The sequence below is a fragment of the Mytilus galloprovincialis genome, chromosome 10 (genome assembly GCF_965363235.1).
Source record: "Mytilus galloprovincialis chromosome 10, xbMytGall1.hap1.1, whole genome shotgun sequence".
Classification (NCBI taxonomy): Eukaryota; Metazoa; Mollusca; class Bivalvia; order Mytilida; family Mytilidae; genus Mytilus; species Mytilus galloprovincialis.
Genome location: NC_134847.1, coordinates 70,752,582 through 70,769,187, shown reverse-complemented (window position 1 = coordinate 70,769,187; position 16,606 = coordinate 70,752,582). Strand labels below are relative to the sequence as shown.

Genomic DNA, 16,606 nt, shown 5'->3' with positions numbered 1-16,606 from the left:
AGCATTTATGTATAGACATTAATGATAAACGACAAAAATAATAAACAAGCAGTATAAATAAATCAAATGATAGAAATTTTTAATTGTCTCCCTATAAAAGTTATTGACCTTAACTTTTGAATTTCGGGATAAGATTGCTACTATAGTCAATCTGATGGCCTGAATTTACCATTGACTAATCTCCAAGACAAACGAAAATTGCCTGCACGTGCTTTACATTAAGGAATCATTTAGAATTTCTTTAGATTGTTTTGTTTTAAATGATCACTCAAGATTTTTCTCAAAATCATTCGCCAAATCCTCATGTTTTGATATTTACAATACTGGACAAAAGCAATTACTAGTAATAAATTTATGTTTAGCATGTATGTATGAACGAAGAGCCACCTGTTATTCGGGCAATTCCTCGGTAGCTTCAATTTTACATGACGTCAAGGAAAGGCAAAATATAAAAAGAGATATTCAAATTCATAAGTCGAAAATAAACTGACAATATCATTAAAAAAATCCCAAAACACAATCAAAAGAACAAAAAACAGAATCCAAACCCAAACATAGAAAACTTTTAAAGACCTTGCAAATATAATCCACCAAAATCCGCAGATGATAACATGTGCTTGGGAGGGGTAAACTTGCTTTATGTATGGTACTCTTTGTGTTGCGCATGGTAGTACAAAACTAATAAGTTTGGTAGGTCATGTTCGAGGAAAAGAGGACAAGATTATTATGGTAAACCGGCTAGTGTTTGTGTCTCTAAAATTTTCGAAGGAATCATGACAACTTCACCACATGGTCAATGGGGGAAGATGCGTTCAACGTTGTGACAAAACTTTGAAATATTTAGTAAGATGACGTCATTTGTATAGCGGACGTGTCATAAAATGCTAATACTAGCTTCATTTTGGTTCTTTCTAAAAGCTCTTGTAATAATTCAACTTGAAAACTCCGTACTTAGACTGCAACAGTAGCTCGGATTTCGTTGAGTTATATTGTTGAAATGCGAAAGTTGTTCCGAAAATAAATTATTTTCATTAAAAAAGCCTTGAAGCGTTGTTGTTTCTATCAGGTTATCCTTATGAAACCTTCACACAGGGAAATAAAGATAGCAACCATGCAAAATATCATATCTTTGTTGAAATTAAAAGAAACATCGACGAATGACTTGATCTTGGTTCCCCAATCCGATTTGGTTGATTTGCAATTCAAAATATTATTTCTGTGTTGTTTTGTTTATAAAAAAAGTGGAATTTATGCTACTTTCTTTTCAACATGACTGTAAAATTGTAATTAACAACCCATGGGACCAAATAGATTCTTCCCTATTACTTACATATAACTTTATACTTGTTGCTACAAGTCTATCAAATGTCTTCAATTTTCATTTAATTCAACATATTAAGATACATAAACAATCATCAAATGCATTTATCATATCAGATGAGCTACCTTTGAGTGGACTTGTCAATTTTGATAGTCTTAAAACTTTTGTAATCTTAGAATATGATTTGAATTCTTACATCTAAGTTAATAACCGTACCAGTTGGGCTTAGATCAAGGGACCCCAAACATAGTTAGCTACCACCGTACCAGCTGATCTTAAAGAGTACTCAAATAGAGCAGCCATTGATGGGCTGTTGTTAATCTATTAATTATGCGAAAGCACCACTACAAATTCAAACATCAAGAGTTAGAGCCGTGGGAAAATGATTAAAGAGAGTATCCAGAGCAAAATTAAAAAAAAATAAATGCAATTGTCCGTATTTATCTAATCATTAGACTAATATAAAAGATACAGCCTACAATTAAAAATTTTGAGACACATAACTTTATCATAACGTCATGAAAATTTAGAAAATCTTACCCGATTTGGAACTAATGCTTCTGTTCGTCATGATCAAAAGACAGTATCCAGAGCAAAGTATGAAAAAACAAATATATGAATGTTCAATTTAACAGTTTTTGACTGAGAAATGTTATTATTTTTCGTTTGCTATTAACATTTAGAAAAGATAATGTTTAAGTTTTCCAGACATCAATTGCCAGGATTAACTTTGTCAAACTTCAATGAAGAAGAATTGCTTCAGAGAAATAAGGTCGTCTGTTTTATTTTTCTAAATTTTTACACTGACAACAGCCAATGACGGAATAAAAAACAAATAATCAAGGATGCAGGTGTTTATTTGGGTATAAAAGAAAATATATAACAAATCTATCGAACTCCAAGGCAAACTCAAACAGGGTAAGTCTATAAAAACGGACAAAATCAAACGCTATCAATCAACGGCAAAAGTGAAAAAACAACGGTCAGACGTGTTATCATGTTTTAAAAACCAATTTAAGACGAGGACTGGTGACAGTTGAGCTCATAACCAAAACAAAAATTACTATGCAATAAAAAAACAGATAAAGATTATACCGTCTACAACATTTACAATGATAACGGTTTTTATCGTACTCATGACAATGATACATTTTTAACACCTGTTAAAGATATACAATAATCTACGGAATTACTTTATGTTGAGACATGTGTACATACTTGAATTGACATCATAACTTTATATTAACCATACTGCTGATGTACATATGCATTGTGGCCTCTCAAATGTATTGGTCAAAGTGGTGAGTTAATATTAACTTATCTTATTTGGCGTTGGTAACGTATTTAATCACAATACCATGTTTGTTCATGTAGATACACGTTTTTCTTTTTGTTGCATGTTTAGACTTATAACCGAGTTTGTACTTACATGAACAACATGACGGGTGCCACATGTGGAGCAGGATCTGACAATCCTTTCGGAGCGTTTGATATTATCCGTAGTTTTTGGTGGTGTTTGTGTTGCGCAATGATTAGTTTTTTTTAAAGAGGGACGAAAGCTACCAGAGGGTCAATCAAAGTTGTGTTTTGCGTAATGTTGTCTGTCTGAAATTGTCAGTTGGCTCCTTATACACGTTGCTTCTGTTAATTATGAAAATATTAGAACTGCATTTACCACTTAGTATTTTTTATCGTGTGTTGTGTACTGTTGTTTGTCTGTTTGTCTTTTTTGTCATTCCACTGTCAGTTTATTTTCGACTTTTAGGGTAATCAGGGTTTGTAATTAATTAGGTGCTAAAAAAAGTAAAATTACAAAAGTACTAAACTCCGAGGTAAATTCAAAACAGAAAGTTCCTAATCAAATGAAAAAGTCAAAAGCTTAAACATATCAAACGAATGGACAACAACTGTCATATTCACAACTTGGTACGGTAGAAAAAGGTGGATCAAACCTGGTTTTATAGTTAATCTAACCTCTCACTTGTATGACAGTCGCATAAAATTCCATTATATTGACAACGATGTGTGAACAAAACAATCATACATTATAAGTAAAAATGTCAAAAATTTGTGTAGAGCAGTCAATATTGTGTTATTAATTCAATCAATGTAAAAACAAACAAATATGTATACAAACAAACATTCACCATAGCGCAATAACACGATGGCCGGATGTATTAAGATATTGTTTGATTCAAGGCATTTCGTCGCATGAATCAAATATTACCAATCAATGTTAATAATCTGATTTTAGCACATCTATTTACACATTATTTAGTCATGATATGTATAATGGAAAATAAAAGCTATGTGGTATATATCTATAATGTTCGTTTCTGAAATAGTGTATTCCGTCAAGTAACTGGTATCGCGATAGAGATTAAATTACATATTTTTATACCAATATGATTTTCACTAGTACATTACAAAAGTTCCAACACATGATTGACAATTCATATCACCTAAATCAATATAGTGAAATGTGCATCCCAAGCGTGCTACTCTTATTCATACTTGTTCTTTTATTCATATGAGGATGGCTTCATACAAGGGTTCATAAGAAAAAAAACAAGCATTCATTACACTTTGGTTAATCTCTAGACAAACTTTTCAAAGAGATGACTCTTCGTTTTCGTAGCTTTTTACAGCTTGAGATCTATGTCTAAATCAAGGAGTTTAATCCATTAAGAATAAACTCATAATAGATACCAGGATTGAAATTTTGTATTTGCGCCAGAAGTGCGTTTCGTCTACAAAAGTCTCAGTAGTGATGCTTGAATAAAAAAGGCAAAATAAAGTACGAAGTTGAAGAGCATAGAACACAGGAGTGCTGGTGATACTCTCGGAGAATAAAAACTCAACCAGCAGTGGGATCGACCCAGTGGTTGAGGCGACTCATGGTAAAAAATTCAAAACTCGCCGGCAACAAGAACTCATTTTTTCCACACAACTTGATATAAAATGTTGTCAATGCATTTCTGATCAAGACTTATGTTCTATCACAACATTCAGACGTGCATTTCGCCACAGAAGGCTTAACAGAGTCTAAAGTATGAATCATAACACATCAAACAGATTTGTTGTAAAGACGTCGTAGTCATCCTGCGAAAAGCATAACCTTGAGTGCATTAACAAAATTTTAGTACATAATATCGATAGGATGTATGAGTATGATTGCGTGTTTTGTCTCGGCGTTGTCAGTTTGTCGTTGACGCTTGTTTAGTTTATACTTCATTTTTGGTATCTCATGCAACTCTTTTTGAAATGTATAAAGTGTAGATATTTTTTTCTGTTCTGTTGTGGTTAAACTTTGTCTTTTATTTCCAAGGGTGGAAGTCAGCGAACTGTTTTGGGCCTACATTAATATTCTATATTTCCTGTCAGCTCATCTGACCTGAACCTGAATGAGTGACCCGATATCCTTCGTCTGTTGTGCGTCTTCCGTAAACCTTACAAAAAAATCAGCTCGCCTGAAATTACTAAGACAATTAGTACTGAAAGTAAGATTGTTCTCACATTATCCTTTTAGAAAATTGTTTCAGGAACACCCGACGGTCGACCAACATAGCCGCCATGTATAGAATTAGAACATGGGTAAAATACAAAGTACTTGTATAATATCTTGAACACCATTAAAGGAAAAGCAAATTATACGTGGCAAAAATGGGCTGAATCTGAAGAAAAATTGTCAGACGACTCCTTATGGACGTTGTTGACCATGTTGATCTTAATTGTCGATACTAACTCTTCTTTTGCATTTTTGGCTATTATCTTGAAAATTCTAATTGATAGAAATTAACTTTAATTGTAAAAATCATCAACCGAAATATGTATACAAGATCTATATCGACGAAACTGTTAACCGACTCCTTTTAGGAATTAGTATCACTTAGTTTTACTCATGTTTTTATTTTAGATTTCTAATGATAAATATTATCGAAGAGGAGGGAAAAAAAACAATAAACAGTGAAAATGTTCAGCAATATAATTATTACAAATCATTTGAATCTTTGTGAAGTTATAAGTTATTAGAATTGGTGTAGTGTTTTGTGAACTTCAGTTTGTCTGGTGGTCGTTTTCGTTTTTAGCAATTCAACCGTGACTGATATCGATTACGTGACGTTATACAGATAAGGGGTTTGATAAATAGAGAATAATACATGGCAAAATCCGTATCATATGCCGTATCATCCCGAGATACCAATATCAGCCAGAGGGCCTTTAGGCACGTGATACGTATTTTGCCATGTTTTATACGCTTTATCATATATTTCAACAGGAGAGTATATATGGACTGCTTTCTGATCCCTAGCTCCTGGGTTACCTTCAGTTCTACTTTTTTTTTTGTTTAAAAAGCTTTTAAAGAACTCCCCAACTTTGAATTACTCATCCGAAGCGCCTGTGTAACCTTACAATTTGTGTGCTGTTGTTTTAAGGAAATTTTGTTTTTTGTATTTTGTTTTTGTGTGTTTTAATATTTATATATGGTATTTCATTGAGTTATTTTTTTTATAGCTGCATGATTACGTTTGTCAGAAATATGAAAAATCGACGTTTGTGACGTCACATGCCATACAATGACGTCATTCAATTAATTGCGTCACGCCCAAATGACCGTTCATTTTGGACATATTTTGGGGGAAAATGTTTCTTAAGAAGATTACATACATTAAAACTGACTAAGTAAAAAAAAAAGAAAAAGTAGAGGTGTGATAAAGGGTGCGATAAAGGGTAGGGTGTGATAAAGGGTGCGCATAAAAAATGCGCGATATGGATTAAACAGCAGGCTATTTATTAAATATTCAAAACTACTGTATTTGTAAGAGATAAATTTGTCCTGGTAAAATATGTCTGGGCGGACACATATATATATATTAAACTAGTAGAAAAAGTCCATGGTTAAAAAATTTACTAGTATTTTTTGTCCGATGTTAGTAATTTATGTCCCCAGACTAATTTTCCTAGGAGTTCTAGTCCATGTCATTAATATTCCTAGGTAAAAACGTCCATGTCCTCTTTATAGGAAAAATATTAATGAATCAAATCATTTAAGTTTAAACAATGGAAACTTATAAGAGTTGTTTATTTATATTTTTAATAAAATGTATGTCCCCAGACTAATTTTCCTAGGGAATCATGTCCATGTCATTAATATCCCTAGGTAAAATCTTCCATGCCCTTTATTTTGTAATGTAAATAAAAATGTTTTATTTTTATATTGTTATATAGAGTTGTGTATTAATTCTTTTAATAAAGTTAATGTTCCCAGACTAATTTTCCTAGGAAATTTTGTCCATGTCATTAATATTCCTAGGTAAAATCGTCCATGTCCTGTATTTTAAAAGGAACGTTTTAATGAAACAAATTATTTACATGGAAATGCAATTTTGATGTCTTAATATATTGTTCGGATCAAGAGCTCGGGCATTAAAAATTTAATGACATGAATGTCCCCGGACTAATTTTCCTAGGAAATCATGTCCATGTCAATAATATTGCTACTGCCTAGGTAAAATGTCAGACCTTTTTTTCAAAAGATTAATAAAAATTTCATGTTTCAATATTCAGTTTTACAGTTGTTTATGAATATGTCCCCAGACTTATTTTCTTAGGAAATCGTGTCCATGTCAATAACATTCCTAGGTAAAATTGTCCATGCCCTTTATTTTAAAATATCAATATAAATGTTATGTTTCAATATTCAGTTATAGAGGTGTGTATTATATTTTAATAAAATATGTCCCCAGACTTATTTTCCTAGGACATCGTGTCCATGTCATTAACATTCCTAGGTTACAAAGTCACTTTTCTTTATTTTAAATGGGAAAAAATAATGAAACTTTCAAATCTTAACTAAAAATATGATTCTGTTTTAATTTTCAATAATTGTTAAAAATAATAAAAAAAATACTAGTATAACGTATTAGGACAATTTTTCCTAGGAAAATATGTGCCAGACATATTTTACTACCTATTGACTTATTTTCCTAGGAAAAATTGTCCTGGGACTTACATTCCTTGTAAAATAATGATCATGGACTTGATTTCCTAAGGAAAAAAGTCTGGCGGACAGATTTTACTAACGGACCAAATTTACTGTTACATATTTTAACTTTGTATTTATTTGGCTTTTTAACTATTTTGATCTGAGCGTCACTGATGAGTCTTATGTAGACGAAACGCGCGTCTGGCGTATAAAATTATAATCCTGGTACTTTTGATAACTATTTACACCACTGGGTCGATGCCACTGCTGGTGGACGTTTCGTCCCCGAGGGTATCACCAGCCCAGTAGTCAGCACTTCGGTGTTGACATGAATATCAATTATATGGTCATTTTTATAAATTTTCTGTTTACAAAACTGAATTTTTCGAAAAACTAAGGATTTTCTTACCCCAGGAGTAGATTACCTTAGCCGTATTTGGCACAACTTTTTGGAATTTTGGATACTCAATGCTCTTCAACTTTGTATTTATTTGGCTTTTTAACTATTTTGATCTGAGCGTCACTGATGAGTCTTATGTAGACGAAACGCGCGTCTGGCGTATAAAATTATAATCCTGGTACTTTTGATAACTATTTACACCACTGGGTCGATGCCACTGCTGGTGGACGTTTCGTCCCCGAGGGTATCACCAGCCCAGTAGTCAGCACTTCGGTGTTGACATGAATATCAATTATATGGTCATTTTTATAAATTTTCTGTTTACAAAACTGAATTTTTCGAAAAACTAAGGATTTTCTTACCCCAGGAGTAGATTACCTTAGCCGTATTTGGCACAACTTTTTGGAATTTTGGATACTCAATGCTCTTCAACTTTGTATTTATTTGGCTTTTTAACTATTTTGATCTGAGCGTCACTGATGAGTCTTATGTAGACGAAACGCGCGTCTGGCGTATAAAATTATAATCCTGGTACTTTTGATAACTATTTACACCACTGGGTCGATGCCACTGCTGGTGGACGTTTCGTCCCCGAGGGTATCACCAGCCCAGTAGTCAGCACTTCGGTGTTGACATGAATATCAATTATATGGTCATTTTTATAAATTTTCTGTTTACAAAACTGAATTTTTCGAAAAACTAAGGATTTTCTTACCCCAGGAGTAGATTACCTTAGCCGTATTTGGCACAACTTTTTGGAATTTTGGATACTCAATGCTCTTCAACTTTGTATTTATTTGGCTTTTTAACTATTTTGATCTGAGCGTCACTGATGAGTCTTATGTAGACGAAACGCGCGTCTGGCGTATAAAATTATAATCCTGGTACTTTTGATAACTATTTACACCACTGGGTCGATGCCACTGCTGGTGGACGTTTCGTCCCCGAGGGTATCACCAGCCCAGTAGTCAGCACTTCGGTGTTGACATGAATATCAATTATATGGTCATTTTTATAAATTTTCTGTTTACAAAACTGAATTTTTCGAAAAACTAAGGATTTTCTTACCCCAGGAGTAGATTACCTTAGCCGTATTTGGCACAACTTTTTGGAATTTTGGATACTCAATGCTCTTCAACTTTGTATTTATTTGGCTTTTTAACTATTTTGATCTGAGCGTCACTGATGAGTCTTATGTAGACGAAACGCGCGTCTGGCGTATAAAATTATAATCCTGGTACTTTTGATAACTATTTACACCACTGGGTCGATGCCACTGCTGGTGGACGTTTCGTCCCCGAGGGTATCACCAGCCCAGTAGTCAGCACTTCGGTGTTGACATGAATATCAATTATATGGTCATTTTTATAAATTTTCTGTTTACAAAACTGAATTTTTCGAAAAACTAAGGATTTTCTTACCCCAGGAGTAGATTACCTTAGCCGTATTTGGCACAACTTTTTGGAATTTTGGATACTCAATGCTCTTCAACTTTGTATTTATTTGGCTTTTTAACTATTTTGATCTGAGCTTCACTGATGAGTCTTATGTAGACGAAACGCGCGTCTGGCGTATAAAATTATAATCCTGGTACTTTTGATAACTATTTACACCACTGGGTCGATGCCACTGCTGGTGGACGTTTCGTCCCCGAGGGTATCACCAGCCCAGTAGTCAGCACTTCGGTGTTGACATGAATATCAATTATATGGTCATTTTTATAAATTTTCTGTTTACAAAACTGAATTTTTCGAAAAACTAAGGATTTTCTTACCCCAGGAGTAGATTACCTTAGCCGTATTTGGCACAACTTTTTGGAATTTTGGATACTCAATGCTCTTCAACTTTGTATTTATTTGGCTTTTTAACTATTTTGATCTGAGCGTCACTGATGAGTCTTATGTAGACGAAACGCGCGTCTGGCGTATAAAATTATAATCCTGGTACTTTTGATAACTATTTACACCACTGGGTCGATGCCACTGCTGGTGGACGTTTCGTCCCCGAGGGTATCACCAGCCCAGTAGTCAGCACTTCGGTGTTGACATGAATATCAATTATATGGTCATTTTTATAAATTTTCTGTTTACAAAACTGAATTTTTCGAAAAACTAAGGATTTTCTTACCCCAGGAGTAGATTACCTTAGCCGTATTTGGCACAACTTTTTGGAATTTTGGATACTCAATGCTCTTCAACTTTGTATTTATTTGGCTTTTTAACTATTTTGATCTGAGCGTCACTGATGAGTCTTATGTAGACGAAACGCGCGTCTGGCGTATAAAATTATAATCCTGGTACTTTTGATAACTATTTACACCACTGGGTCGATGCCACTGCTGGTGGACGTTTCGTCCCCGAGGGTATCACCAGCCCAGTAGTCAGCACTTCGGTGTTGACATGAATATCAATTATATGGTCATTTTTATAAATTTTCTGTTTACAAAACTGAATTTTTCGAAAAACTAAGGATTTTCTTACCCCAGGAGTAGATTACCTTAGCCGTATTTGGCACAACTTTTTGGAATTTTGGATACTCAATGCTCTTCAACTTTGTATTTATTTGGCTTTTTAACTATTTTGATCTGAGCGTCACTGATGAGTCTTATGTAGACGAAACGCGCGTCTGGCGTATAAAATTATAATCCTGGTACTTTTGATAACTAATTAAACTACTAAATGTATGATAAAGCCTTCTAACAGTGACTGGTATCGATATCATCACGATATGCTGACACAACACGATTGCTATCGATTATAACATGTATAACACACACAATTTACTTGTATTGACTATATACTATAATAAAAGTAAAATTTTAAATATCAGATTCCAAATGTGACAGAATTCATGATTCACAAATAAGGCAAATACAATCACCAATTCGTAAGCCTTAAGGTATAATTGTATTAACATGCAAAGAGCAGGATGTAAAATCGTTGAATCTATATAAACAATTTATAAATAGAAACATTCTCCTATGTTGTGTACTCCGGATCTCACACAAGCAAGTTCGATAAGTTTTATTCTTTACAACTACATGTGTAGCTACAACACGGTCATCTTCAGTACAGGTAAAAACTATTTATTAAGCTTATATGTCGATATGTAATAATGTATTGAACATAAAATATCATCAATTACAGACAAAGAAACAAAGCTTGAAATGTATTCACGGGGGGGGGGGGGGTCTCTTCCTATATAAAGGTATATACATATGTGCCGCTGGAATGGGTCCCTTTTTTGATCCGTCAAATATATCAATGGGGTGCAATTTTACCGAGGAAATATATCAATAGGTAGTAAATGACCGATTGTGATATATCAATGGGTCATAAATATATGAATGGGTTATGATTTCGCTGTGAAATATATGTATAGGTAGGGATTTCACAATTATTCAATATATGAATGGGGGTGTTTTTAAAATCCCAGCTGCACACCTGTACCCAAAATCCCATGTTGAGACCCCCCCGTGAATGTATTATACGCCATATGCGGCGCAACATACGATATCATTTCTGTATAGGAATTTACACCAATAAAATTATTTGATTTGATTTGATTTACGACTCGCGCTCGAATAATTAAAACAGTGACAAATCTCGAGTGACAAATCAAACACGAAGTTTAAAATCTTTAAAACCGATACGTTTTGCTAAGTACTGCGTGTGTTTATAACTGTGTGCATATACAACATTAGGTCAATGAAAGAAAATATATACTTTTTTGTATGAGGCTGAGAAAATGGGGAAGGGCCGAGTACAAAACAGTTTATATTTTTATGAAATTGACCTAATATTTCTTTATACTGCAACTTAAACTAATACATTGAAAGTTTATTAAATCATAACACAATTGTCAAATTTATTTTCATCCCTTAATGAACCCCTGATTGTGGAGAAAGTGTTCCATGATGAAATCGACATTTAATTTATACAAAGTATAACTATGTTACTATATTTAGGAAATAAACACAACTATAGATGCAGTATAAATTATGGTAAACGGACAGAAAGTCACAGGACAAAAAGTCACAGGACATAAAGTCACAAATTTGGTAGGACAAAAAGTCACAGGACAAAAAGTCACAAATAATTTATTGACAATTGTTTTAATATATAAGAATATATCTTGAAATATTTACTTTTAAATACATATATTCATATTAAAGTTTAGGAAATGTGTCATTTTACTTGAAAAATGAAGATTTATTTAATTTTAATCATGCAAAAGATGTTTTTCTTGGCACCATGAAGCCATTTAAATGCCAAGTCACTTTGACATTTTGTTTTTTTAACAATTATTTGATAATCTTTGATATTTTTTTGATATATTTTGTTTAAAAAGTTGGTTTATATACAATAGTTTAAGAAAAATACAAAAATATTTTTGTAGAAATAAGCGTTATTTATTCAAAGAAAATAATCAGAAAAAATGAATTGTGACTTTTTGTCCTGTGACTTTTTGTCCGTGACTTTTTGTCTGTGACTTTTTGTCCTGTGACTTTCTGTCCTACATTCTAAATTATAGTAGTAATACTTCGGCATAAACAAATGCTCACACAATGCTTTGTCAAATTTGATTCATATACGGCATCTTTCTGATTTGTAAACGAAATAAACGAAGATATGGTGGAGTGATATTAACAAAAAAAAATATGTTGAAAAATTTAAGTGTGTGTTAAATTAAGTTTTGATGGTTTAGTCTTGTGGTCATAATTGAACTGTAATTATTCTGCCCTACGGGCATTGTGATAAGTTAAATAAAATTATTTGTGTTTGTATTTATATATTGCTAAACATTATCTTAACTGCATCAACTGTAAAATCCCACAGTAAATATTTTTTCCGTTCAACAATCCTAAAGATTAAAATTTTGTTGGTTTTATTATTAAAGAGGTAACCATGATTTAGGTTATACAGGACCATAAAGTTGATTAAATCAAACAGTATGTCACATGTTTGTACGTGTGAATAAATGACATTGACTTGTCCATTCATAATTGAACTCATTTCGTTAATTGTTTCTCCACAAGGCTATCTGCTTTGGTTCTGCCATATAGCAAATTTAACTGCTATTAATGGTGTATTCAATGCATGAATCTTATAATTGAACTATGTACGATTTTCTTTTGGTCACATGTCGTTTCCACTTGAAAAAATGCTCTACTCTTATGCCGGTATTTAATACTGTACGCAAGGATTTTTTCATATTGACTAATTAACAAAATGGAACCACTCATGATCTAACAAACTTTTTATTGTTTGATAAATAAAGGCAACAGTAGTATAACTCTGTGGAAAAGTCCTGAATCTAATGCAAGAAAACACATCCGAGGAAAACACATCAAATATAAGAGGAAACCAAGCTTTCAAAATATTAAAAGGAATCGAAGATATATCTTATGGAAGATTTTTTACTGTCATCAGTACAAATACCCGTGAGCATAATTGGAAATTAACAAAACCTAGATGTAACACTTCTTTTCGATTAAGACATTTCTCACAACGAATTAGTAATGATTGGAATAACTTACCAGTTGAAGATATTTCATCAAAATCTGTGGAAGCCTTTAAAATTAATATAGACCGTCATTGGGAGTCAGTCATGTATCAGTTAAGAAATTTATGAGTACACAGATAGTTTTCTATATAACTTTTTAATTGTGTGAAATATTGCACCAAATCATGCAGGATTGATGATTGTATCAGTTTTGAAAGTGTACCAAAATATGGTGGGCTAAAAAGGATAGGATCCTTCCATATGAGCCCCTCAACGATATTACAGGTATCTTACAGATAAAACAAAAAAGGAACAACAGGAACACTGAAGTGCAACAGAAGCAAACGCAAACATACATAGAAACGAACTATTTGATAACAACTACCATCATTATGACTTGGTACAGGACATTGTAAGAAAACAAATGGGTTGAACCTGGTTTTATGGCTAGCCATACCTCCCATTAATATGACAGTGTTAAAAAAATATCGCTAAAATGACAACAGTATGTGACAGAAATACAACACAAACACAGGCAAGAACACAAATCATAGAGAAACGCACTGTAATGTTAAATAATCAATCTCAAATATTTAAGTACTGTTTTCCATATATTTATACGTATTCTTTAGCATTGTCCCAGAAACTCCTTTCATTTACATGAAGGCATACTTATAGTCCACAATGTTCTTCCAAGCTGCATTGATATATGTACCAAAATGCTGTTAAATTTCTAGACGTCAGCAAGACTTTTAACAGTAAAGTATATACTTTTAAAAGGTTATAAAACTTGTGTATTTTTTTCAGTTTGAAGAAAGAAACAAATAATGGAACCGATTTCAGAAAGTGTTGAAAAGAAATCCATATCAGACATAAAAGATACTCCAAAGCTACAGTTCTATAGGCGTAAACTTCCAGATTCATGCATTCCGTTTTCATCACCAGAAGGGAAGAAAATATTCCAGGAAGCGTTGCTATTCGGACATATGGAGTGCTATTTTAAATTAGCTGCACAGTTTCGTACCCAAGACGAGCCAGCTTTTTGTGGATTAAGTACACTTGTCATGGTATTGAACGCACTGGAAATTGATCCTGGACAAGTTTGGAAAGGACCATGGCGATGGTATCATGAGAATATGTTGGACTGTTGCGTTCCAGTTAAAGTTATAGAACAAGATGGTATCAATTTAGGCCAGTTTGTGTGTCTTGCTGAATGCAATGGCTTAGAAACCAAGATGATAATCGTAGATGAACATGCTACTCTTGAAATTTTCCGGGAAGTTCTGCTTAAATATACCAAGCAGGATGAATACTTAATAACATTGTCATATTCGCGGAAAGTTCTTTCTCAGACTGGAGATGGGCATTTTTCTCCGGTTGGTGGTTATCATGTTGAACGAGATCTGGTCCTCATATTGGATACAGCTAGATTCAAGTATCCTCCACATTGGGTATCCGCATCTTTACTCTTTAAAGCTATGCAAGGCAAAGACAAATCAACAGGTAACTTTTGTATTAAAACCCTAGGTGCATTACATTTGCGCACATATGTTTATTTGTAACATATAGCGAGAGCAACATTCAACATTTGCAATTTGAAATATACTGTTTTAATACATTTATATGTGTGTTTCAAATCATTTTTTTTTTCTTTTTCAGGAAAACCCAGAGGATACGTCATTATGAATAAAAAGCCAAGTAGTCGACCACTACTTCTTTTCCGATTTTCTGATCAATTTGGAATACCTTTGGAAAAGTCTTGCACCAAGTCTAATATGAGCATGTTACGTGGTTGGAAAGCATGGTTATCTGAGCCATACGACAGTTGTGTGAACATTGAAGGTATTATAGCTAACGCTGTCATCTTCCTTGTAAAAGAGGCCACTACGTCAATACAACAAGAATTAATTTTTACAACACAACTTGATATCAAATGTTGTCAAGGCATTTCTGATCAACACTTATGTTCTATCAAAACATTAATAAATGAGCTACAAGATCACGAAGTGTATAAACTAGTGGATGCTACATTCAGCACAAAATTTACAAATACCAACTGCGAAGCATTATTTGGAACTCCAGCTGTATCCTTCAAGGAACCATCCGGCTCAATGAAATGCGTGCAAATGTTACAGTCACAACATTTTATAACGCTCTTGCTTCTATGCTCGCCATACCAGGTTATGGTAGACACACTACAAGGCACTACGGGAGCAATGCTTATAAACACCTTTCTCCAACAAATCATTGGTTCGGAAGAAACAAAATATTTAAAAAATGAAATCGGACTTTTAAAGAAACAGTTCACAGTTTTGTTTTGTTCCTACAAAAGCTGTTGTAAATGATTCATAAATTAAATTAAATTACCTTGCTATTCGCCTATATATAGCTATAACAAAGACTCGACAGTGCTTAGAAAAAATTATACGACATATTTAGCTCCAGAGTAACGACCTACTGCGGATTCTGGTATGAGAAACAACAATTCATCAGAAACCAAAGGCAATTTGTTAAGGTTGTGAACAACTACAGGTTATCGTACATTCTTCATCAATGAGCAAACCCAACCTTATATTGCGTAATATACCTGTTTCTTTGCTGTTAAAGTTGATTAAATATAAAATCAATGTGTTCATTGTAATCTTAGACTTCACATTGCATATATGCACATACAATACCGACTATGTAAATGCTCTCCATATACAGGAGCCAATTCAATAGAACAGCACTATTTAAAAAAGAAAATTAACATTAATTTGGAAACGAAAACTTGTCATGTCGATCATTTTTGCAATTTACACTTTCAACCTAGCCCTTGGAGTGTTCACGGCAACAGTCAACGACTACATACACTAAAACATCTCGCCTACTATACATGTACACGTTTGATACAATCCTTCCATACAACGACTATAGATGACCTAAGCTATACATTGTGTGTAGTATGAAAGAAACAGCAAAACCACGAAACTTTATATTGACCAATGAACCATAAAAATGAGGTCAAATTCCGATGAACCCTACCAAACAGACATGTTCACTATCATTTCATTTATCCAATATAGTTGACCTATGGCTTACAGTATCCAAGAAAACAAGTTAAGCAAAAAAACTTTATATTGACCAATGAACCAATAAAATAACATGAAGGTCATATGATACACGACAGACATATAATCAAAACCTCACAATCATTCTATACACCAAATATAGTTGACTTATTGTTTAAAATTGATGAAACTAAAATTAAAAACCTAACATTGAGCAATGTAACATGAAATTGAGATCAAGGTCAAATAAATCCTGCAGAACTGAAATATACATAATAAAATATTTACACCAAATACAGTTGATCTATTGCATACAGTATTACAAAAATCTACTCTCAAACAAT

General features: G+C 33.2%; 1 protein-coding gene across 2 annotated transcripts; it reads left to right on the top strand.

Moving 5' to 3' along the window:
• The first annotated feature begins 2,504 nt into the window (after positions 1 to 2,504).
• LOC143048280 (uncharacterized) lies at positions 2,505 to 15,584 on the top strand. Of its 2 annotated transcripts, XM_076221869.1 has the most exons (4): positions 2,505 to 2,622; positions 4,706 to 4,821; positions 14,020 to 14,715; positions 14,872 to 15,584. In XM_076221869.1, exons 3-4 carry the CDS (start codon positions 14,040 to 14,042, stop codon positions 15,555 to 15,557), a joined length of 1,362 nt encoding a protein of 453 aa, XP_076077984.1. In that variant the 5' UTR covers positions 2,505 to 2,622; positions 4,706 to 4,821; positions 14,020 to 14,039; the 3' UTR covers positions 15,558 to 15,584. The 2 variants fall into 2 exon arrangements, with proteins under 2 accessions (XP_076077984.1, XP_076077983.1); XM_076221868.1 differs by lacking the exons at positions 2,505 to 2,622; positions 4,706 to 4,821 and adding an exon at positions 10,649 to 10,781.
• Positions 15,585 to 16,606: the final 1,022 nt, after the last annotated feature.

Bases quoted from the DNA above. Each gene is read 5' to 3' on its own strand.
- LOC143048280 (XM_076221869.1), top strand. From the start codon at position 14,040: ATGGAACCGATTTCAGAAAGTGTTGAAAAGAAATCCATATCAGACATA. The intron at 14,716-14,871 runs GTAACTTTTGTA...TTTCTTTTTCAG, and splicing joins AGGCAAAGACAAATCAACAG to GAAAACCCAGAGGATACGTC.